Genomic DNA, 23,893 nt, shown 5'->3' with positions numbered 1-23,893 from the left:
TTGATGGAGAGAGAGCTGGTGGCCATGAGGACGTGAGGGGGACCACTGTCCATCCTTTAGAATCCGTGATGACAACCCAGGTCGGAGGCGAGAAGAGCCTGTGTTATAGGCTGTGGGGCATGAGGAGAGGTCAGAAAACGGGAACTGAGGTCCGTAAGTCTGGAGCGTGACTGGATGTGGGTGAAGGGAAGGTAGTGGTCCAGGTGGCTCCAGGTTTCTGCATGGGAAGTGGGTGCTTCCGCCCAACCAGAGACTAGAACGGGAGCCGAGTCAGGGCAGAAAGACGACTCAGGTTTAGATTTGCTGCGTTCGCGTTGCAGTTAAGAAATCGGCCTTGCAGTTACAAGTGTGCAGCTCAGAAAGGAAGATTAAGCTGTAGCTATCAACTTTGTAGTCATGTGGGGCCTTGAAGAGGATATATATATAAAGATACAAGAGAGTCCTTTCCTCAGTGAATGGAGAGATGAACAGTCTCCTTAGATCAGATTAACATAAAAAGTGAGTAAATTTGCTGTCCAACTATAGAAATACCTAAGTACACAAGGAAAATAGTAATAGTCTTGCAAACCTATAGTGAGAGATTGTCCAGGACTCACAGGTCAAATGTGCATTGGTATAAAGTATGCTGTGTTTTCACTTTGAACATCTTTTGTATTTTTGTAAAAGGTTGCAGTAAGATTTGCTTTTAATGTTAAATTTCTGTTTTGCCCTTAAAAACGTTCCTGTCTCAACGGGTGTGTTTTATTCTGACTCTAGATGGCAAGATCTTCCAGGAGAAAGTGGACTCCATCGTGTCCCTGCGGCACTGCAGCAGCGGAGGGAGGGCCGCCCCCGGCCCGGGGCTGATGGTGATAAGTCCCTCTGGCTTCACCGCGTCCCCGCCCGAAGGTAGACGCCGTGAGGATGAAAGTACAGCCCCTCGTGGAGTTCTGAGTAGAGGCAGATGCGTACAGTGTCGTGTTTCATCACGACAGCACCACCTGGTGTTCCCACTAAACAAATGGAAGTGTTAGAATATGCTTAGGAATCCATTTCCCTGCTGGCTTCCGTGGCTCCGTCTGACAGGAAATGCTTAGGAGAGCCTGGGGCCGGGTGGGCTCAGCCGCCCTGATCTGCAGCTCTGTCCCTCTTCTCACGGGCATTTGTCTTCAGCTTCTAATTCACCTCCCACTGTCCTCAGAGCTCTGTGGGGCCTGCTCTCCCGCTCCCACCGAGCTCATCACTCCAGAGGGACCTTGCTTGCTGTGTGAGTGGCCATCGGTACCCCAGCCTCACACTCATTGCTCCTGGACCTGCCAGGGTACGCACGTCTGTCCTGGACCTGCAGCAGCAGGGGCGCCCCGTTCCCGCAGCAGGCTCCTGTCTGGTTTCTCTGTCACCCTCCCGCCTGCCCTCCCGCCTGTTTTCCTCATCCAGCCTAGATCCCTTCAGTCGGCAGTTTTCTTGACACCTGCCTTCAGCTTCTTGTCCCCCTGGCCTTTGTGTTTCTGACCTGAAACCCTAAGCTTGCGTGTCTCATTGTCCTCAAGCTGCCGAAGCTGCTAGAAAGTGCCTGCTGAGGGCCCTGCCATGACCAGGTCTCCCCTGTGCTGGCCGCCAACGCGGGCTGCCCTGTAATTTCTGTGTGCTCAGAATTCCCTTTGCTGCTTCCTGATGTACCCCAACAGTGTGCCTCATCTCCGCTGTTAGAGAAGGTCGGGGGAGTCCTGGCTGGAAACTGGCTGTGGGCCCCTTCCTGCCGCTGGCCTCCCCCGCCTGAGGCCTTGCTTTCACTGAAACCTCCCCTCCCGTGTTGTCTCGGGCTGCATAGCCAATATGATCTCACTTCATCCGTAAAGCAGCCTTCACCTAGATCCGTGGTCAGCAAACTGCGGCTCGCGAGCCACATGCGGCTCTTTGGCCCCTTGAGTGTGGCTCTTCTACAAAATACCACGGCCTGGGCGAGTCTATTTTGAAGAAGTGGCGTTAGAAGAAGTTTACGTTTAAAAAATTTGGCTCTCCAAAGAAATGTCAATCGTTGCACTGTTGATATTTGGCTCTGTTGACTAATGAGTTTGCTGACCACTGACCTAGATCATTCCACACCCTCATTCTAATGTGCAGAAACCAGCAGTCATAGAATTCAGTGGCGACCCCACACTCTAACCACAGAACTGTCACTTGAATCCAGTTGTAGCTGCAAAGCCCACTCTTTCCGCTTCCCCAAACTGTCCCAGCAGGGGAATTACGTTTCCACCTAACTTCACTGCAATAGAATCATCCATCCTTATGATTTTGGCTCATTCAGTTCATATTGTATTTTGTTAAGTAGATGGGAAAAGAGATACATTTTTAGAAGATTTTAATAAAGAATAGCTAAAAGAAAACAAGTTCAGGCACTGAGGAATTCTAAACAGTAGTTACTAGGAACATTGACCTATCTGGATTCTTTTTTTTTTAATCCTCACTCGAGGATATTTTTCCATTGGTCTTTTTAGAGAGCAAAAGAGAGAGGGAGAGACAGAGAGAAACATCGATGTGAGAGAGACACATGGATTGGTTGCCTCCTGCAGGAGCCCAACCAGGTGTTTAGGTAGCGTTTCTCTCCTCTCTTCCCAGGACACAGCTCCTCTGGCAGCATTCCCCAGCGGACAGGGGCCAGCCTGCGGCGTTGCAGAAGCCTGCCCGCACTCCCCACGTCCTCCCTCGTGCCGCCCCGGACGCTGGCCGGAGGCTCGGACGGGGGCATTGACAGGTTCCCGAGTGCTGCAGGCAGCCCTGTGGTTCCCCAGCCTGAGCAGTGGAACTCCCCCGGGATCTCAGAGACGCTGAAGCAGGGCGAGGAGGAGGCGTCCATCAGCAGCTGCGAGTCTGCAGAGGCTGTCTGCGAGGTGGACGCTGCCCTTCCAAGACCAGCCTCTGTGGGTGACGTCCCCAGAGGAACACTGGAGTGTCCGGGGGTCGGAGTCTATCCGAAGGAGTTGGAGGCAGAGCCCAGAGCGGACGGTGACGGCCCTGGGGACGAGTCCTGCCCACGCCGCCCCGACTACCTGCGGGGACTGGCCTCATTCCAGCGCAGCCAGAGCACCGTGGCGAGCCTGGGGCTGGCCTTCCCCTCGCAGAGCGGGCCTGCCGCCGTGCGCCGCTGGCCGAGCCTGGTCGACAGGAACGCTGAGGACTGGGCCAGCCTGGCCTTCTCTCCGGGTTATGAGCCCAACTACCTTCGCACTGCACATGCTCCCAGGTAGTCACATATGTCTGCAGGCCCTCCCTCCACATGGTTCACTATTCCTTTAAGCATTCTGTGCTTCTAGAAACGTCTTCATTATGCCATTTCTTTTTTTTTTTAATATATTTTATTGATTTTTTACAGAGAGGAAGGGAGAGGAGAGGGATAGAGAGTTAGAAACATCGATGAGAGAGAAACATCGATCCGCTGCCTCCTGCACACTCCCTACTGGGGATGTGCCCGCAACCAAGGTACATGCCCTTGGCCGGAATCGAACCTGGGACCCTTGAGTCTGCAGGCCGATGCTCTATCCACTGAGCCAAACTGGTTAGGGCCATTATGCCATTTCTTAACATATCGTATATCGATGGCAGACAGAAAGACACCTTTCTCCTTGTTTTAATCCTCGGTAATAATGAATTCCATATTTAACCAAATGCTAAACCATAAATAGCTCTCAAAGAAAACAGTCTGTAGTTTATTTAATTCTTTGTTGTTATTAGAGAAAAACTCTTCAGTTCAGGGAAATGATGACTTACTGTTTCCTGAAGCTCCCTGACAGCGCGGTCCCTGGGACCGCGGGCGCTGATGGGAGCGCCTCATGCGCTGTCGGCACAGCAGACGCTGGCCACGTGCCTGCCAGCACTGAAGTGTGGCTGGTGCAGAGGAGCTGACTTTTTACCTAGTTTTATTTTATTGTTAAATTATTTTTATTGATTTCAGAGAAAGAGGAAGAAAGAGAGAAACATCAGTGATGAGCGAGAATCATGGATTGACTGCCTCCTGCATGCCCCCAACTAGGGATCGAGCCCACAGCCCTGGGCATGTGCCCTTGACTAGAATCGAACCCGGAACCCTGTAGTCACAGGCCAATGTTCTATCCACTGAGCCAAACTGCTAGGGCTTTACCTGATTTTGAATAGTTCAGAGAGCACCAGTGGCTTCGGTATGGGACTTCACAGGTGTGGGACAGAAGAGTGTTTAGGAGACTGTGTGCCTGAAAGTATTGGTGACAAACCTGATGGTGAATTTGTGAATCACAGTTAAATCAGGAAGCATTTTCAAATGTTGACATTATGAACGTTTCACATGTTAAGATCCTTCAGTCATGTTCCACATCACGACATTTTAGGCAATAAGGGATCACATGGACGACAGCGGTGTGCCATCCGGCTGCGTGTGCAGGCGCCGCCCCCTCCGGTGTGTAGTGCACTCGGTGGCAGCACAGGATGACATCACTCACGATGCACTTCTCAGAATGCCTCCCGGTCGCTAAGCGGCTCATGACTGTACGCATCACGATTCTTACGGAAGTCGTGGTGCCCTGGCCTCCGTGACGCTGTGTGAGTGGGTGTGTCCGGTCTGTTGCAGGGTCACTGAGGACACTCTGGTCCCCATCTGCTGTGGGCTGTACGAGCTCCTCAGTGGGGTGCTCCTCATCCTGCCCGACGCGATGCTCGAGGACGTGATGGACAAGCTCATTCAGGCCGAGGTGCTGCTGGTCCTCATGAACCACCCCTCCCCTGCCATCCAGCGAGGAGTCATTCAGGTAAGAGTGTGTGTGTGGGAAGCAGAGCCTGTCACACTGTAAGGGGGTCACTGGCGGGGCGGGGGGGAAGCGGCAGCGTTCTCTGCGAGGGGCACAGAGGTCTGGGGGAAGGGACGGGTTCCTGACACAGGTGCCTTGTGATGACACGGGGAGGCAGGACAGGAACAGGTTAGCCCTGGTGGCCAGGGGGATGGGCTCCTGTGCTCTGAGCACGGATCCATGGAAGAAGTGATTTCGGGAGGAAAACAATTAATTTGGTTTTACGCACGTCATGTTTAAGATGCTAGGGAGGGTGGAATGGAGGCCTGTGCTTAGGGAACATACTGTGCCAGACGTCTAGAAACAGGTCCAGGAGCTACACACGTGCCGACAGAGCGCAAAACTGTGGGCTGATGTTTCCCTTCAGAATTGAGCACAGACATTCTATGTGCACTTGACGAAGGCGGCCATTCCACCAGGTATCACGTTCAGCTAAAAAGCTAGTTTCCTGTCACAAAAGCATTAAGGTCTCCAAGGTGGAGTCATCACTAGCATTCTGTAGCCATCAGAGACAAAGTGTATCCCGTTTTGCTATGGAGATGGCATTGTTCTTAGCTTTCTATGTTCTAGACCAGGGGTGGGCAAACTTTTTGACTCAAGGGCCACAATGGGTTTTTAAACTGGACCAGAGGGCCGGAACAAAAGCATGGATGGAGTGTTTGTGCGAACTAATATAAATTCAAAGTAAAGGAGCGGAGGGGAGAGGAAGAGAACCCTCTGCTCTTTCGGCTCCGTGGGCCGGATAGAACAGCCGAAAGGGCCGGATCCGGCCCGCGGGCCGTAGTTTGCCCACGGCTGTAAATTAAATGCTAACTTACAACTGTCTGATGTGTATACACTGCATAAAGTCTTAATACATTCTTTACCTTGTCTTAATTTTCCCTAGCTGTTAGATGTGTATTTTAATAGAGCATCTAAGGAGCAGAAAGATAAGTTTCTGAAGAATCGGGGCTTTTCCTTGCTAGCCAACCAGTTGTACCTTCACCGGGGAACTCCAGAGCTCTTAGACTGCTTCATAGAAATGTTCTTTGGTCGACATATTGGCCCTGATGACGAGTAAGTGGGTTCTTCCCTCCACCGCAATTGAGGATCTTTTATCCTAAATGTAAAATCTAAGAAACTGTCTTTATCAAAAGTACGTGGTCTTCCTTTGTATTTCATTCACTAGCTGGGGACTGGACAGGTGAATGCTGTATCAAAGGAAAGAAAGTGAGAGTGAAGAGTAGGCATCTAGTGTTCTCAGGGGGCGGTCCCTAACAGAAACTCAGCAACAGATGCCAGGATCCCTGGAGGGGCCCCTCCCACCCCTCGTCTTCAGGTCGTCTGGGGCAGAGCCAGCCCCTGGCCTGGAACCCCTGGGGCACTGATGCTGAGCCTGGTGCAATGCTGAAGGATTAGCAGACAAGCCCAAAAATAAAACAACACTTTCTTCCAAACCAGAAGTTTAGCTGGGAAGTTAAACTGTGATTTCTGTCTATGATAGAGAGAAATGAGTGTCTCATTATTATTATTATTATTATTATTATTATTACTAGAGGCCCAATGCATGAAATTCGTGCAAGGGGCTCTACTCTTGCAGCCTCGGCTGGCCCTGCAGCCCCAGCTCCGTCCGTCCGGAAGGTCGTCTGGCTGTTCAGTCCAGTTAGCATGTTAGCTCTTTATTACGGGTTATTCAGTAGACCAGTTCAGCGGCAGACTTGCCTTATTGCGGTCAGAGAGGAGTGCTTTTCATCTGTGCGCAGCTTTGGGCTCTTTCAGAGCGATTCTGCGTCACCTCGTTTGATTCTCACAACAGCCTTGAGAAGAAGTAGGGATCACCACCCCTATTGGACAGATCAGGAAAACAGGCACAAAACGCTTGAATAGTCTCCCTCCGTGACTGAGGCAAATGGTATGGGGACAAGAGGTCAAGACTTTTTGCTAGACCTCAGTTTACTGGCTCATGTCTGTCAAATACTGTGTTACATTGTTATTATATTTTCCTCTGCACTTGTTATGTAGATAACGAAGGGGCCGATGGATGAATTGAAGTGAGTCCATTAAAACTATGAAATTATTTCTGTGTTTCATTTGTACAGGACAGACTTCTAACAACACCTTTTATCTTAACTTTTGGAGGGGTCTATAATCTAAAAAAAGATGAACAATCCATGTTCCACAAATTTATTTTATAGCCTCAAAATCAGGTTAACAAAACGGTCCATATTGCAATCACTTTTCCTTCTTTTGTGGTTCATTGCTTCTACTGTGCTCCTACCTGTGCATTATTTATTACAGGTTTGATCAGGAAGATGTGAAAAACCTGGGAGTTTTCCAGAAGTGGGCTGTCATTCCTGTCCTGGGACTAATAGAGACCTCTCTGTATGACAACACGCTCCTGCATAACACTCTTCTACTTCTTCTCCAAATACTAAATTCTTGTGCGAAGGTCGCAGATATGTTGTTGGATAATGGTCTTCTCTACGTGCTATGTAACACAGTAGCAGCCCTGAACGGATTGGAAAAGAAGTAAGTTTTAAATCATCATTTGAAGCTACATCTGATAAATATTTCAGAAATGGAGAACTTTAGCAATAGGTTACATTAAAGCATCTGGTTTTTCATAATACTTTCGAGGAACTTTTTTCTTATAAAACATTAAGTAAGATTAAATTTGGAGGGGACATAGTTTCCATCATTTTCAACAAAGTTTTATAATAAGATATTTATATGAATTTTAGGTGTTTAGAACCTGAAGACAAGTTGAAAAAGTAGGTTTACAGTTGTTCATATGGAAAATAATACAGTAGTTAAGAAATAATATGGTAATTAACTGTCATGTACTCACAACTGTAAACCTACTTTTACCCCACCCTGTATATTTACTAAGCTTCCACTATAGTCTTACAAACATTATGCCATCAGAAACAGGAACTTGAGGATTAGAGAAATATAGTCACTTGATAACCACACAACTAGTAATGTGTGTAAGTGAGATTCAGAGAGGTTAATGAATGGATCCAAGTTCATCTCTGAGAAGCCTTCTCAGAACATTGCTGCTCATACCTATGAACTCTCCACCTTGGTGTGGGCTGAGAACCTGCCTGTCTGTTCCCATAGTAGCTCCTGTTAACTTGGGGTTGTGTTTTTTTGTTTGTTTGTTTTGCTTGTTTTTGTTTTTTTTTAATATATTTTTATTGATTTCAGAGAGGAAGAGAGAGAGAGAGAGAAACATCAATGTTGAGAGAGAATCATAGATCGGCTGCCTCCTGCACGCCCCCCACTGGAGATTGAGCCCACAACCTGGGCATATGCCCTTGACCAGAATCAAACCCAAGACCCTTCAGTCCACAGGTTGATGCTCTATCCACTGAGCCACACCAGCCAGGGCTTAACCTGTGTTTTCACACTTCCCATCCTTTACCGTTAATCTCTGTACTCGCCTGGTTCTTTGCAAGACAATCAGCTTTTTGGCAGAAGTCAGTGTGTGTCCTCACGTGTCAGTTTTCAGCCTGCAAGTCATGTTGCCTGCCACAGGGTGAGCGCAGGTCAGCATGGAGTGGATGCATGCTGGCGGAACAGAGTTAACCGTTCTCTCCGCCGTCAACCCTTTTTCTGTTTCTTTAGCATTCCTTTGAATGAATACAAGTTGCTTGCTTGTGACATACAGCAACTTCTCGTAGCCGTCACAATTCACGCTTGCAGCTCCTCGGGCCCCCAGTATTTTAAAGTGATCGAAGACCTCATTGTGCTGCTAGGGTATCTTCAAAACAGCAAGAACAAGAGGACTCAAAGTAAGGTTCATCTTTATGGAATTTGGGGGGCGTTGTATAGTAGCCAGAAAGCTTATTTGAACCGAATCTCTTTCTTCTTGGAAACTGTTTTACTGAAAGTTTAATTTTGTGATGATATCTATCAGCTCTAAAAAGAAGCCTTTTTAAGTGGTAAAAATAAATAGTGATGCCTCTGTAATTAGTAGCTGGCAACATATTAAAAGAAGCCACTGATTTTTCTTACCAAGTAGAATTAAAAGGCTTATGTTCAATAATAATGCCCTTTAGTTTGCTTTAATGGCAAATATTAAAGAGAATATAAAACAAAAATGTGAGAATTTCTGGTTAAACTTTTACCTTATCTATTAAAAAGTTTGTTCTTTAAAACAATTATATAAAATTAAACAAATGTGTGGGATAGTATTTTATAGTGACGATTTGGAAATTTGCTTTAAAATTGCTTTGAAAGACAATTTTAAAACGTTTATGTTGATTTAAAATTTTTGAAAATATATTTTTATTGATTTCAGAGAGGATGGGAGAGAGAGAGAGAGAAACATCAATGTTGAGAGAGAATCATTGATTGGCTGCCTCCTGCATGCTCCCCACTGGGGATCGATCCCACAACCTGGGCATATGCCCTTCACTGGAATCAAACCTGGGACCTTCAGTCTGCAGGCCGACGCTCTATCCACTGAGCCAAACCAGTTAGGGCTGATTTAAATGTTTAATTCTGATAAAACATTATTGACAGTTTCGATACTGTGTACATAGAAAAACCAGAGGTGACAGCCCTGTAGCTTGCAGACATTGTGGTGCCTGCGTTTTCAGGCATGGCCGTCGCACTGCAGTTCCGAGTCCTCCAGGCCGCCATGGAGTTCATAAGAACCACCGCGAACCACGACGCCGACAGCCTCACCGAGTCCTTCCAGGCACCTTCTCCCCATCACGCAGTCTTTCCGAAGCGGAAGAGCATTGCTGGTGAGTGCTGAAATTGCATTTTAATGATGATGAATTGTAGGCTGCTGGGCTTTCCTGTGCTCCGACGCCATTCACTTTTTAAATACTATCACTTTAAAAACTTCGGGCGTAAAGCATGAAGAAGTGTTCCTTCCAGAGCAAGCTCTCTTCTCTGTGCTGTTCCCATGCAGTTCCTCCGAGCACCTGCCACGTGCTAAGCACTGCGCTCAGTGTAGGAGATACTCTGCCTTAGAAGCAGACACAGCATCTGCCCTTGCAGGGAGGATGGAAGAGTAGAGAAGTGTAGTGAGACTAACAGGGCGGCCACTTACATCAGGAGGCGGGGAAGTGTCTGCGGAGGTGAGATTTAAGGTCATAAAGGACACAAAGGCGTCAGGAAGGGAGAGGTCAGGAGGCGGGTGTCCCAGGCATAGGGGACGGCTCACGGGAGGGAGCTGAGGCCGGAGAAGAGAAGGAAGCTGCTGTCCTACTGCCAGGTTAGCCCGTGTCAGTCTGACTGCCGGGCACCACTGCCAGGTTAGCCCGTGTCAGTCTGACTGCCGGGCACCACTGCCAGGTTAGCCCGTGTCAGTCTGACTGCCGGGCACCACTGCCAGGTTAGCCCGTGTCAGTCTGACTGCCGGGCACCACTGCCAGGTTAGCCCGTGTCAGTCTGACTGCCGGGCACCACTGCCAGGTTAGCCCGTGTCAGTCTGACTGCTGGGCATGTGCTTCCACTCATCCCACCACCCAGCTCACAAGGTACCGGTTCCTCGCCTCTGTGTGGTACAGACATCTTTCCATGGACACATATATAGAAAGAATACACAAATGTTCCTTGTTTAACAAGTGCATAATCTGTTATATTGATTTGCCGTGACAGTCTTTCCTAACTTTTACCAATCAACAAAGGTGTTACTGCTTTTTCACTTTTCTATTTTTGCTATTGCAAACAGGGCAGCAATATACGTTTTTTTATTTGCTTCATTTTTTGTCTCAAAGGTGACTCTACCCACCAAAATGTAATAACTAAAATACCAATTACCTAAAAGAGTAGACAATCTAAAATGCTATTAAGACATTTAAATATCTTACAGGATGAGTCATTAAAACTTACCAAATTTTAGTATGTGTAAGTCATGTTTATAGAGGCTATTTATGGAAATTGATCTGTGTTTTCATAATCTAAAACAAAGGTTCAATTCCAGTGAAGGGCTCCGCTCTTCCTCACCTCCCGAGACGCCATTTTCGTTCCTATGGTCACCTCCCGATGCCCTCCTCCTCCCGTGCGTTCAGGCGAGACTCCCCCCCAGGCTCTTCCGGATCCGCTCCCTGGGTGGCACCTCTCGGAGCAGGTGCAGTAACACTGCTGAATGCCAGCTCTCCTGTCCACCTGGGGAAACATTTCTCAGGAAATGCTCTGGGGATTGAATTCAAGCAACACATATGCAGCAGATGGCTCAATAGCAAATCACTGGAATGATACTCACCTTTCTGATCTCCTCACCTTCCTTGGACTGATTTCTGCTATGTCACTATATACACTTTCAAAACTATTTTATCAAGTTCAGCAGTGGCAATCATCCAGAAATAGTAATGTTCTTACTAAAACACAATGTGCTTTATAAATCTATTGATTATTTTAGAATACGAGGAAGTGCAACAGTATTTGAAAATACTTTGTCAAAACATTCTGAACTACTTGTATGTGCCCTTCTAATTCTTGGAGTTTTTCAGGAAACTCAAATTTTGCCAAACAATAGCCATCCTCCTAAGCTAGGTCACCTGGTTCCGCGTCCTTATTTAGGGTTCTGAAATGGGAAGTACTGTCGCACTTCTTCAAAGAGGGGGAAGCATCACTTTCTCTTAATCACTCTTTCCTTTGTGCAAATTAACTTCATATTAAATAAGATCTTCTCATATTCTGATGATCAAAAAATGGCAGCAAAACTTGTTTCCTGGATCTTAACTCTGGCATCTGCTGTTTTAATCGATATATTTGAAGGTCCTCGGAAATGTCCCCTTGCTCACACGGACCCCTTTCTGATGCGAATGCGCTCGGTGGCGAGCGATGAACTGCACGTGATGATACAGCGGAGGATGAGCCAGGAGAGCCCCGTGCAGGCGAGCGAGGCCGAGCTGGTGCAGAGGCTGCAGAGACTCACTGTGCTGGCGGTTAACAGAATTGTTTACCAAGGTGAATGTCACTCCGTATCACACGTGTAACACCGAGAGCAACCACTGAAGAGCTGTGCAAAGAAACACACTCGAAAGCACTATTGATAAGTCAAAATGAGATTCTTAAAACAATGGTCAAATGATCCCAAGAAGGCAGGAAAAAAATACACAGTAATTGTTAATCAATACTAGAAAAACAATTCATTCAAGATCTTTTTAAAAATATTTTTTATTGGTTTCAGAGAGGAAGGGAGAGGGAGAGAGAGATAGAAACATCCATGATGAGAGAGAATCATGGATCGGCTGCCTCCTGCACACCACACACTAGGGAATAAGCCCACAACCCAGGCATGAGCCCTGACCGGAAATCAAACCCCAGACCCTTCAGTCCCCAGGCCAATGCTCTATCCATTGAGGCAAACCAGCTAGGGCAGGGGTGGGCAAACTTTTTGACTCGAGGGCCACAATGGGTTCTTAAACTGGACCGGAGGGCCGGAACAAAAGCATGGATGGAGTGTTTGTGTGAACTAATATAAATTCAAAGTAAAGGAGTGGAGGGGAGAGCAAGAGAACCCTCCGCTCTTTCGGCTCCGTGGGCCGGATAGAACAGCCGAACGGGCCGGATCCGGCCCGCGAGCCATAGTTTGCCCACGGCTGAGCTAGGGCCATCCAGGATTTTTTTTTTTTTAAATTTTTAATTTATATTTGGGGCACCTGGCCCTCAGGCTAAACTCTGAAACTGAACCACTGTTCTCCCTGGCCCCACATTGAATGGGTAGCACGTGAAAGAAACCGCTCTGCACGTCCACCTATTGTAAGCATCACATGATCTTCACGTGTGATTCGTACAAGAACCTTATGGCTTTAATGACGTCATAGTGTAGCTCATCTTCATTAGTAAAATAAATCTGTAATTTAGAATTACATGGCTTATATGCATTTAAAACTTCGACACTGTCTTAAGTGAGATCACTTTCTCTATGTATTTAAGAATACATGTCTATATTGTGACAGCTGAATCAGTAATTACATAGAGTATTTTTACCAGCATCATTACATTTGTAATGGCTAGGTACCAGGGATTTAACTGCTTTATTTTATTTTTTTAATTCAGAGTTTAACCCAGACATTGTTGCCATTTTGAGTACTCCAGAAAATGCCACTCAGAGCAAGACCTCAGTTTCCCAGACTGAAATTAATGAAGAAAATAGTCACCGTGAACAGATTTCCGTTTTCAATCCATTTCAGAAGGAAATACTGACATATCTCATAGAAGGATTCAAAGTATCTATTGTAAGTAAATTAATTAAATGGGGAATGTTCATTCACACAAAAGAGTAGAGGTTTTTTGTTTTTATTGCTGACACTATTACAGATTTCCCCCCTTTGCCCGCATCCACGTAGCCCCCTTCCCTCTGGCCGTCACCTCACCGTTGTCTGTGCCTATGGGCTCTGCATACTGGTTAATCCCTTCATCTTGTCATCCAGTCCCTCTGACAGCTGTCAGGCTGCTCCATGCATGCATGCCTCTGGATCTATTTTGTTCACCAGTTTATTTTGTTCATTAGATCTCACATATAAGTGAGGTCATGTGGTATTTGTCTTTCTCTGACTGGCTTATTTCACTTAGCATAATAATCTCCAAGTCCATCCATGCTGTTGCAAAAGGTCAGAGTTCCTTCTTTTTTCACAGCTGGTCGATTCCTGGGTTCTCACGATTTTGTTTAGCCATCCATCCATCAGTGGACATATGGATTGCTTCCACCTGTTGGCTATTTGAACAGCGGTGTACGTCCACCTCTTTTAAACACTGTTGTGTGGATGTGTGTGTCTTTCTAATTTAGACTGTATTTAGAAACCTAGAGTAAAACAGGTTACGTGATCTTTGTTAGGACTGCGTTGAGGTCAGTATGTTATGACTTTAAAACTCTGATCCTAGCGCTCGCTTCGGCAGCACATACACTAAAATTGGAACGATACAGAGAAGATTAGCATGGCCCCTGCGCAAGGATGACACGCAAATTCGTGAAGTGTTCCATATTTTAAAAAAAAAAGAAGTCTGATCCTAATTCATTTCTGTTTTGGTTTAAGGGTTCAAGTAAACCCAGTGGTTCCAAGCAGCAGTGGGCAAAGATCGTGTGGTCTTGTAAGGAGACCTTCCGCATGCAGCTGGGGAGACTGCTCGCCCACATCCTGTCCCCAGCCCACCCTTCCCAGGAGAGAAAGCAGATTCTTGAAATAGTTCATGAGCCAAATCATCAGGAAATACTACGAGACTGTCTTAGCCCATCCTTACAAGTAAGAATCAGTATTTCATAAATAAAAACTGTGGGTGAAACATCAAATTGCACAAAACAAGAATTGAAATTAAACTGTATTTTCATGCCAAATATTATAAGTACTAGAGGCCCAGTGCACGAAATTTGTGCACAGGTAGGGTCCCTAGGCCTGGCTGGCGATCAGGGCCAATCGGGGCCTTCTGGCTGCCGGCCAGGGCCTTCCTTCATTCCGCACCACCCCCTGGTGGTCAGTGCATGTCATAGCGAGTGATCGAACTCTTGGTCTCCCAGTCGAACTCCCGAGGGGACACTTTGCATATTAGCCTTTTATATATAAAGATAGTTTTCTTACCAAGTGCCACCTGAGGTCTTTCTTCAGATGCTCTCCACCAGTCTCGCCTGGATCTGTTTGTTCCCCATTCTTTTCAGTGCTTAAGCGAAGATCTGTGTATAAGTTCCTACAAGGAATTAGAATCATTAAATGATTGATCAGAGGATGTTAAAATGAGTTATTAGAAACAACTTCAGTGGCTATTCAAGGTGAATGAAAACATTTCTGGTAGTTTTTCAAGATGATTTTAGAATGTCGTTGAATACTAAATGGAAATATTTTCAGTTAATTAAGAACCTTGCCTCTAAGACACAAATGTGAAAATACTCCAGTCATTTACATTCCTCTTTATTTGCCAACTCTCCAGGCCTTTTCCTTGGAGAGCATCTGCTCCGTTTCCTCTCTGGGTCGGGTGGCAGCTGTCTCCCGATTCATTTAAAATGTCGCAGAGGATGAGCTCTGCTATTCCCGTCCTGCACATGTTCATCTCATGCTTCTAGGAAGTGGCAGGATGTGATGCCGCATGTTAATGTACATACCACCCAAAATGTAAGAGTTTCCAAACCCATTTGTTGACATTTAATACTATTCACAGTTTAAAATGTGAGCGGTATTTGTATTAATGCAAATTCTTAAAGTAAAATTCTGCATTTTTAACTTGTTGGCACATTTAATGTCTAAATAGCACACAGCGTAACAATGCGGTATAACTTCTAAGGGAAGGACCACCCAAAAAATCATGAGTCAGAGCTTGGTGTGGGCTCACGCTGTGAAGGACAATCGCCATTGCCCCGAGTAGCAGCTCTAATGTCAGTTACAGGGTCTGCTCATCAAAGATTGGTCTGGCCCGGCCAGCATGGCTCAGTGGTTGAGCATTAACCTATGAACCCAGAGGTCATGGGTCAGGGCATATGCCCAGGTTGTGGGCTTGATCCCCAATAGGGGGCGTGCAGGAGGCAGCCGATCAATGATTCTCTCTCATCATTGATGTTTCTTTCTCTCTCTCCCTCTCCCTTCTTCTCTGAAATCAATACAATTATATTTTTTAAAAAAAAAGATTGGCCTAACCCAGTGGTCGGCAAACTCATTAGTCAACAAAGCGGCAAACCGCAGCTCGCGAGCTGCATGTGGCTCGCAAGCCACAGTTTGCCGACCACTGGCCTAACCCAACCCGTCTCTGGACCTTCACAGTGCTGAGGTCTCACTGGTTCCAGGGTTCTCCGAGGGAGCATGGATGCTTATAAGCTTATCCGTGGAGAGCTTTTTGTTCTGGAGTTTTCACCTACCTCTACTAAGCAGAAGCCAAAGGAGAAAGAATAAATAAGCAGAACTCCCTTATCTCCAGGCTTAAGGGAAAGTTCCCCTCCAGTTACATTTGCTGTGAGGGGAACTAAGAAAGATGGTCCCTTGTCCTAAGCTTACTTCCTGTATTTCTTCAGCGAATCCTCTCCAGAATTCTTTCCCCATGATAAAGGCCTGCTTGCTGCCTTCTCTTTCCCTCCTTTTTCTCCCTCCCTTCTTCCCCCTCTTTCTCCTTCTCTTCCTTTTCCTCTCTTTTACTTTTTACCTTTTACAATGAAAATTTTCAAACATACTAAGAAAAGTAGAATAATATAATGAATACCTTATAACCATCACATAGATTTAACAATTGTTAATATTTTTATTTTACCTGAAACATTTTAAAGTAAACCATACAAATCATGACATTTTTCAAAAGGCATTTTCTTATATATAATCCTAACAACATTATACATAACAAAATTGGCATACTCCCTAATGTTGTCATATATCCAATACATTTGTTCAGTTGTCCCCAAAATGTCTTTTTTTAAGCTCATTTATTCCAGCCATATCTAACCAAATAAACCTAGCAATATAATTTAACTACTGTTAAATAATTTAACTGTAAGAAGTAAAAATTCTTTATGACTGAAAAAAATGTATTGCTTTGTTTTTAAGCATGGAGCCAAGTTAGTTTTGTATCTGTCGGAGCTGATCCATAATCACCCGGATGAGCTGACTTGGGAAGAACTGGACGCGGCCGAACTGCTTATGAGCGCGTTGCAGACGTGTGGCCACAGGGGCCCCCCTCCCAGCGCAGCTGCAAAGCCAGAGCTGCTCAGAATCATCAGAGAGGTGAGCCGGAGAAACAGCACGTGTTCTTAGGAAATCCCACCGGCTGAAACGAAAGGGTGCTGGAAGGCTTGTTTTTCACTGTAGATGTCAGTGGGGATGCATTTGAAATACTTGCTTTCTGTGTGTGGCTTTTGTACCGTGAGAGCCAACGGGCTCATTGAAGGACTATTGGATCCTCTGTGGTCATCCTCCTCTGTTACCAGTAGCGTTCAGTGAAGGGGCGATCTTCACATGGACAAGCGAGTTGGAGAACCAGCCTTGAGTGACGGGTTCTTTAATGAAAAACAAAATAGGGAAGTGAGCCCCTGTGCAAACCCACCGGGTTTGGCAGCCCTGGTTAACTCTCCTACCCTCACTGCTCTGCCCACACTGCGTGGAAACGGGAGTGAGCGCATTACCTACGGAGCTGATATCTTTCATTTCCTGGTCTCTTGGGGACAGTGCTTTTCTGTGTTAGCTTGGCTTCACAGTTACTTTATTGGGTTCTGTGCCAGTGTCAAACGATAAAGAATACATTTTACATTAACTTTTTTAGGAACAAAAGAAATATGAAACAGAAGAAGGTGTGAATAAAGCCACCTGGCAGAAAACAGTTAAAAATAATCAACAAAGGTAGGACTGTAAGTGTTGTAAAGTCACGTCTTTTAGGAATCAGTTAGATTTCACGTAGACTTTTAACTGTGTTTTTTTTTTATTTAATTTTATTTTTTCCATCACCACCTATCCCCTCTATGCCCTCTTCCGCCTCAACCCCTCTCCCCCACCATCACTACACTGTTGTCCATGTCCATGACTTCTCTCTTTTTTTCTATTTTACTCAACCCAGCCCCTACCCAGCACCCTCCCCCTCCCACCAGGCTGTCTGCCTGCTCTCTCTCCATGAGTCTGTCTCTGTTTTGCTTGGTAGTTCAGTAAATTCCACATATGACCGCAGTCATAGGTGGCTGTTGTAGTATATAACAATGGTCTTTCTCTGACTGGCTTATTTCACGTAGCATGATACTCTCCAGGTCCATTCACGCTGTTGCAAAGGGTAAATTTTTCTTTCTTTTCATGGCAGAGTAATATTCCACTGTGTAAATGTAACACAGCTCTTTTCCCTGCACATTTCACGTTCCACGTGTGCTTAACTTACGGGCAGTTTTGTCTGTTCAGTCTCTTTCAGCGTCTCGATTCAAAATCAAAGGAGATATCTAAAATCGCCGCAGACATCACCCAGGCAGTGTCTCTCTCCCAGGGAATCGAGAGGAAAAAGGTGATCCAGCACATCCGGGGGATGTACAAGGTCGACCTGAGCGCCAGCCGGCACTGGCAGGAGCTGAGTCAGCAGCTGACGCACGACAGGTGCGCGGAGGGAGATGGGAGACTTCTCTTTCATGTTAGTCTTTCGTATGATGGATCTGTGTTCCCGAGTCGAATTATATAAATAGCTTGGGGGTTTTCTTTTTCTTTTTTTAATAGTTGGGTTTTTAACTGAATAGTTTTTTACTTACTGAATTTATACAGTAATTTTTTAAAGCTACAAGCACTTCAGGTTGCCACTTCAGGCCTTCTTTTCTTTTGACTGACAGAGCAGTCTGGTATGACCCCACCTACTACCCCACTTCCTGGCAGTTGGATCCCACCGAAGGGCCGAATCGAGAGAGGAGGCGTTTGCAGAGATGCTACCTAACTGTTCCCAACAAGTACCTCCTGAGGGACAGGCAGAGGCCGGAAGGTAACGGTGCCTCCGACCCGGCTGTGCGTGGGCAGAGGGCGGTGGTCTTCGGGGAAAGGTGATGTGCGCTCTTTTCCTCACAGGCGTGGTCAGACCGCCCCTCTCTTACCTCTTCGAAGACAAAACTCACTCTTCTTTCTCTTCTACCGTAAAAGACAAAGCTGCAAGTGAGTCTATCAGGTAACTGAAGCCGTGAGCCGTTGCCGCTGCTGCTAGAGGAGTTAAAGATGCCGCCGCCTGCTGTAGGACTTCCCGCTCTGTTTCAGACAGCGCTGCGGCTTTAGGACCCGCCCCAGACAGGGCTCCCGAGAGGGCGAGGTTGGATGCCAGAGTCCAAGAGGGAAAGGCAGCTTGATGGGAGGGGCCCTGGGACTTGTGTCCTGGTGCCCTGGCCCTTGTTTGCACACGGATGCTTCTGTACTCACCTGTCCTGACAGCTGTGAAATAGACAGCGCTGCCACGGACCCACAGGGCAGTGATGGCAGGTTCAGATTCCGGGCCTGCGCCTGCTAGCTTTCTGATCGTGGCAAGTTCCTCACCTCTCCTGTCCGTTTCCTTACCTGTTGTTCCGTGAGGAAGATGGTAACGCCAGCGTAGCTTAGCAGTGCCGAGTAGTGATGGGTCTGTTATTGGCATGCCCGTTTTATAGATGGAAAACAGGCTCAAAGAACGTAAGTGACTTGACTAAAGAATAGAGGAAGTTTGTGACTCTAAATCCTGTTTTTCCTAGAAACTAGACTTTTCTTACATGTTTCAAGTATCAGAGGCATGAACCAATGTTTGCTTATTTACTGGACAATATAAAATATTCAAGTCTCTTTCCAGTAACTGAATCCTGCATTCTGCCTGCAGGGGACAGGGATTACTAGCCTTTTCTAAAAGTTTCCATCATTTTTCTCCCCAACTAGAATGTTAACGAATGAGATAATATTTTTACGAGGGTTTTGACAAGACGTCTTGTACTTGAAACTTGTCTGCTTTGCTGAAATCTTTTACTAGATAAAATAAAGCTTACACTTTCTAAAACTGGTCAAAACATTCAGTCATCGTGATTTTAAATGTATTTTTGACAGAGTGAATCGCCGGTGTATCAGCGTCGCACCGTCTAGGGAGACAGCTGGCGAGTTGTTATTAGGTAAGTCACGTTTTGGAGAGTTTTACTCCGACTCACTGCCTTGTTTCATTCGTGATCAGTGGACGCATTGTTTTGGCCACTGCCATTAAAGGCGTTAAATTCTCTCTAACATCACGTAGGTTATTCTGCCTTGACACTACGTATAATGCATGGGCTCATGGATGTGAAGAAATGGCAGCATTTTAATGTTTCTAAAGCTGACTTTCTTCATGAGTATACATTTTCATATCTAAATGAAAATTTAGATATGATCAAATTCCCACAGTGACCCTGTGAAATAGAGCCCTCCCCCTCCCCCTTCTTTTTATAAGGTAAAAAGACACCGAAAGGCTCAGCAACTTGCCTGAGATCTTGCGGATGCTGCTCACAACTAGGGGTCAAGGGTCAGGAACTATTTCTGGGCGACGGCCTCAGATTCAGGCCGCTGGCTCCAAACGTCATGCTTTTACCATACGAGGGAATGGCGCAATACGTCTTCAAACTCACATGCGGTTATGTTCCGCAGGTAAATGTGGAATGTATTTTGTGGAAGATAATGCTTCTGATACAGTTGAAAGTTCGGTGAGTAGACGCTTAAGTTTGCACTAATTAAATTCACACAGATTTCAAATATGTATAAATTCAGTATCACCCCAAAGCAGGTAGAGCTGTTAGAGCTCATTTATTGTGACTTTATGTGTAGATTTATCTGAGGCGAACACATTTTACAAAAGACAGTTCTAAAGAGTAGTTTAAGCTTGATAGTGGGATTCTGCTGGCTCATGCTCCATTTTCTTTAACCTAAAACTGCTCTGAAAAATCAAGTCTATTAAAAAATCAAGTCTATTAACTAAAAAACAAGCCTAATTTTTACTCAGCATTTTGAAGTGTGTGGTAGAGGATTTTCAGAGAATCTCATCTACCATATTGCATTTTGGTATTTTTTAAGACTCTAAAATTAAAATGATGATTAATATTTTATGCAAAGCAGGTGCTTTCATCTCTCTCCTTTGCCCAGAGCCCTCAGGGAGAACTGGAACCAGCGTCCTTTTCCTGGACGTATGAGGAAATCAAGGAAGTGCACAAGCGCTGGTGGCAGCTGCGGGACAACGCCGTGGAGATCTTCCTGACCAACGGCCGGACCCTGCTGCTGGCCCTGGACAGCACCAAGGTGGGGGGCTGCCCTGCGGCAGATGTGCTGCGAGTTCATGGCACCGGGTACTCCTCAGAGCGCTCAAGTTTGACTGATCTCAACTTTCATTCACTGTTTCTGAAATCAAATAAAAATTGCCTCATTTCTCAGTCCTAATGAAAGTAAACCCTAGATGTTTGTATTCCAAAACTATTAAATCCTCATTTCCCAAAGGGACTGTATCTGTGATGAATGAGTGAATGAATGAATGACCAGCCTACAGTAGTAGATTTCACGTCTGACAAGCCCTCTGTGGACCCCCGCAGCCTTCAGCCTCCTGTACCAAAAGCCTCTGGGAGAAAGCTGTGGGCTTGCCACTCCAGGTCCTTCCGGTCCTCCCGGGGTCTCTGTGGGAAGCCCCGCTCACTTCCTCCTCACCACCCACTCGCTCTGCTCGGCTCCCAGGGACCTCGAGCTGCTGGCCCTGTGCTCCTCCTGCTCCATGTCTTCAGCGGACGGGCCGTCAGCAGCATTTGACCCGGCTGATTAGCCTCTTCTTCCTGAGAAGCACCTTCCCCACTGGGCTGTTTTCTTCCCCCTGCGCGCAGGTTCGCGATGACGTGTACCACAGTATCCTGACCAACGACCTCCCCAACCTTCTGGAATACGGCAACATCAGCGCGCTGACGAACTTGTGGTACACGGGGCAAATCACGAACTTCGAGTACCTGACACACCTGAACAAACACGCCGGCCGGTCCTTCAACGACCTCATGCAGTACCCGGTGTTCCCCTTCATACTGGCCGACTACGTCAGCGAGACCCTCGACCTCGGGGACCCGGCCGTCTACAGGTAACAGGAACCCCCCTCTGCTCCGTCCACATGCTGTTCATTTCATTAAAACCTTTATCGTAGGAATTTTCAAAATTGTACGAAAATGGAATGAGCTGCCATATGTCCATCATCCCAACTCAATAATTATGAATACGTTTGCCAAACTCACATCAGCTTTTTTTTTCTTTTTATGTAAGACAAATGGCAGACCTCTTGTTATGCCCCTCCTGCGGTCTTCAGTCCGTATCTCCCAGGACAAAGGTGGAATGCTTCTTACCTAACCTCAGTGCCATGATCACAGCTAAGAAAATTACCAGTTTTCATGGCATCATCTCACATCCAGCCCATCTCAGATGTCCCCTGCTGGTACTCGAGGCATCCTTTGGGAGTTGATTGACTCGACTCAGGCCCGCTGTCACCTTTGGTGGCAATGTCTGTGAAGACGGACATGGCGTGTCCCATGACCTGCGAATCAGATAGCAAAGTGCTTATTTCAGCGCACGCTGCATCTCCGCTTGGCCATTTTAAGTGTGTAGTTTCTTCAGTTTTCACTAAATAACCTCATAATTAGGTGACATCTCCTCATGGTCATATTTCCTGTCCAAACTGCCCTTCATGCCTCACTGCCTAACGGGGCGTGGCGTCTGGGAAATGGGGACAGGAGCCCCCAGTTGCCATGGCAGCATCCCTCGCCGTCCTGGAGGAAGAGGGTGGGGCAGGGAGGGAGGGATGGCCGTGCTGTCTGTAGTGCTCACTCCTGTGTCAGGAGTGGCTGAGACCTGTGGGGCCTGCTTAGGAAGCGCTCCCCTAACGTTTATGCAGCCATCATTTTGAGGGGTGACAGGTGCAAAGCAACAAGTGTAAGCGCTAAACTGAGGGCCGAGCGTTCTGTCGATCACTACGCACTTGAGGGTGCAGCCCTCTCGGCAGCTTGATCCTGGCAACATCCGGGTGCCATCTGGTCCCACCCTCTCTCTCTCTAGAAACCTCTCCAAGCCCATCGCCGTGCAGTATAAGGAAAAGGAAGATCGGTACGTGGACACTTACAAGGTGGGTTCCGTTTTCCCTCATTTTTGATAAATGAGAACTGGAGCTTTGTTTTAAAGAGTTGTGTTTTACTTGTGTTTAGAAATTTTAAACGTATAGTATTGATTTTTCTGTTTTTCACGTCTTTGTACTTTGACAGACAGCTGGAAATCATTATATGATTTTAAATATTAGTCTGTCTCAGTGCTCTGAAAACATTTTACCCAGAAAAAGAAGTCCACTTATTAGAGTGGCATAAATTGGAAGCTAGTAATCCAGTGTTATATTGAAATATGTAAATAACTATATTCCTTATAAAAATCACAAAGATTTCCAGGGACACTATCCCCTGGGGTTATTTCTAGAACAAAATCAGTGTATTTATGATGCACCATAATCTCTCACTGTTCACAGTCAGTCAATTATGCACTGCTTTATTAACAGAAATGAGCAGATTTTATCTTATTTCATTTATCTTTTTTGTTAACCCTCGTCTGAGGATATTTTCTCCATTGATTTTTAGAGAGAGTGGAAGGGAGGAAGGAAGGGAGGAGAGAGAGATGGAGGGAGGAAGCGGGGGAGGGTGCAGACTGGGGGGTGCCTCCAGGTGGTCAGGCAGCAAGCACCCCGGAGGACACCCCAGACACTCAGGTGGCTGAGGTCGGAACAAGAGGGCGGGCGGCGTGGAGAGCATGCCCCGGGGCTGGCAGGGAAGGGCTGTGAGCCACGCGGGGGGCTCGGCGGCCACAGTGTGTGGTTCCCTGTGTCCCCCAGTACCTGGAGGAGGAGTTCCGCAAAGGGGCCCGCGAGGACGACCCGCTGCCGCCCGTGCAGCCCTACCACTACGGCTCCCACTACTCCAACAGCGGCACCGTGCTGCACTTCCTGGTCCGCATGCCGCCCTTCACCAGGATGTTCCTGGCCTACCAAGGTGAGCCGTGGCCGAGCCAGGAAGGCAGGCTGCTCGGCCGAGGACACTCGCCACCTCCTGGGAATTCTCCAGACCAGTCAAACCACAGGAAACTCGTTCTGTCTGCTCCTTCGACAAAATTCTCTTCTAAAACCTGCCACAAGCAGATCATCTGGCTAATGTCTCCAACGTTAGCTTCAAATTAAACATGTCGAAGTTTATGAAACGCAAATCACTTTAAAAAATGAAGTTGTAATTCACATACGTAAAGTTTACCCTTTTTACCGTTTAAAATATGCGACTCTTTTTTTAAAGATATTCACCTTAATAATTATTTCAGATCACAGTTACCTTTGAACCCTAAAGGGGAATATGTTATGGTAATTTATTATAAATAACTGCTAAATAAATAATAGGAGAGCCACATCGCCACCTTCACCTAGCAACTTTCTAGTTAATAACCCTCTACCTCTGCTGGCATTTTCAGTGGCAGCTGCAGGCCTGAAGGTGAATAGCTCGAGGTGAATTGATTTGTGTGCAAACGGGGACGCATTCGCCTGTCAGTTTCTAATGGGAACCAAGGTGTTGCTCACATGCACCCTCTTGCAGGAGTGATGTCTCCTTGGCTTTCTTATGTTTGTCCTCCTGTAAGTGCACAGGACAGATGTGCACAGGACAGCTGGTCAGGCATGTGAGGGTTCTTGCCCTGACCTTTCTGCCTCCC

The 23,893-nt window shown here is 46.6% G+C and overlaps 1 protein-coding gene across 1 annotated transcript in view; it reads left to right on the top strand.

The window, feature by feature from the left end:
• The window catches only part of LYST (lysosomal trafficking regulator), an 80,195-nt gene that overhangs the window by 44,738 nt on the left and 11,564 nt on the right, over positions 1–23,893 (top strand). The window contains exons 21-41 of the mRNA XM_080651343.1: positions 757–888; positions 2,599–3,223; positions 4,580–4,757; positions 5,683–5,852; positions 7,074–7,304; positions 8,403–8,569; positions 9,380–9,529; positions 11,514–11,705; positions 12,801–12,979; positions 13,778–13,984; positions 16,259–16,435; positions 16,971–17,047; positions 17,591–17,779; positions 18,007–18,152; positions 18,236–18,332; positions 19,226–19,287; positions 19,793–19,848; positions 20,285–20,437; positions 21,007–21,251; positions 22,217–22,283; positions 23,034–23,190. Of these exons, the coding sequence (XP_080507469.1) occupies positions 757–888; positions 2,599–3,223; positions 4,580–4,757; positions 5,683–5,852; positions 7,074–7,304; positions 8,403–8,569; positions 9,380–9,529; positions 11,514–11,705; positions 12,801–12,979; positions 13,778–13,984; positions 16,259–16,435; positions 16,971–17,047; positions 17,591–17,779; positions 18,007–18,152; positions 18,236–18,332; positions 19,226–19,287; positions 19,793–19,848; positions 20,285–20,437; positions 21,007–21,251; positions 22,217–22,283; positions 23,034–23,190 (3,657 nt within the window). The remainder of the gene's footprint in view (positions 1–756; positions 889–2,598; positions 3,224–4,579; positions 4,758–5,682; positions 5,853–7,073; positions 7,305–8,402; positions 8,570–9,379; positions 9,530–11,513; positions 11,706–12,800; positions 12,980–13,777; positions 13,985–16,258; positions 16,436–16,970; positions 17,048–17,590; positions 17,780–18,006; positions 18,153–18,235; positions 18,333–19,225; positions 19,288–19,792; positions 19,849–20,284; positions 20,438–21,006; positions 21,252–22,216; positions 22,284–23,033; positions 23,191–23,893) is intronic.

Source organism: Plecotus auritus, assembly GCF_963455305.1.
Source record: "Plecotus auritus genome assembly, chromosome: 14".
Taxonomy (NCBI): Eukaryota; Metazoa; Chordata; class Mammalia; order Chiroptera; family Vespertilionidae; genus Plecotus; species Plecotus auritus.
The sequence above is the reverse complement of the archived record's forward strand: the minus strand, read 5'-3'. Positions and strand labels throughout refer to the sequence as shown.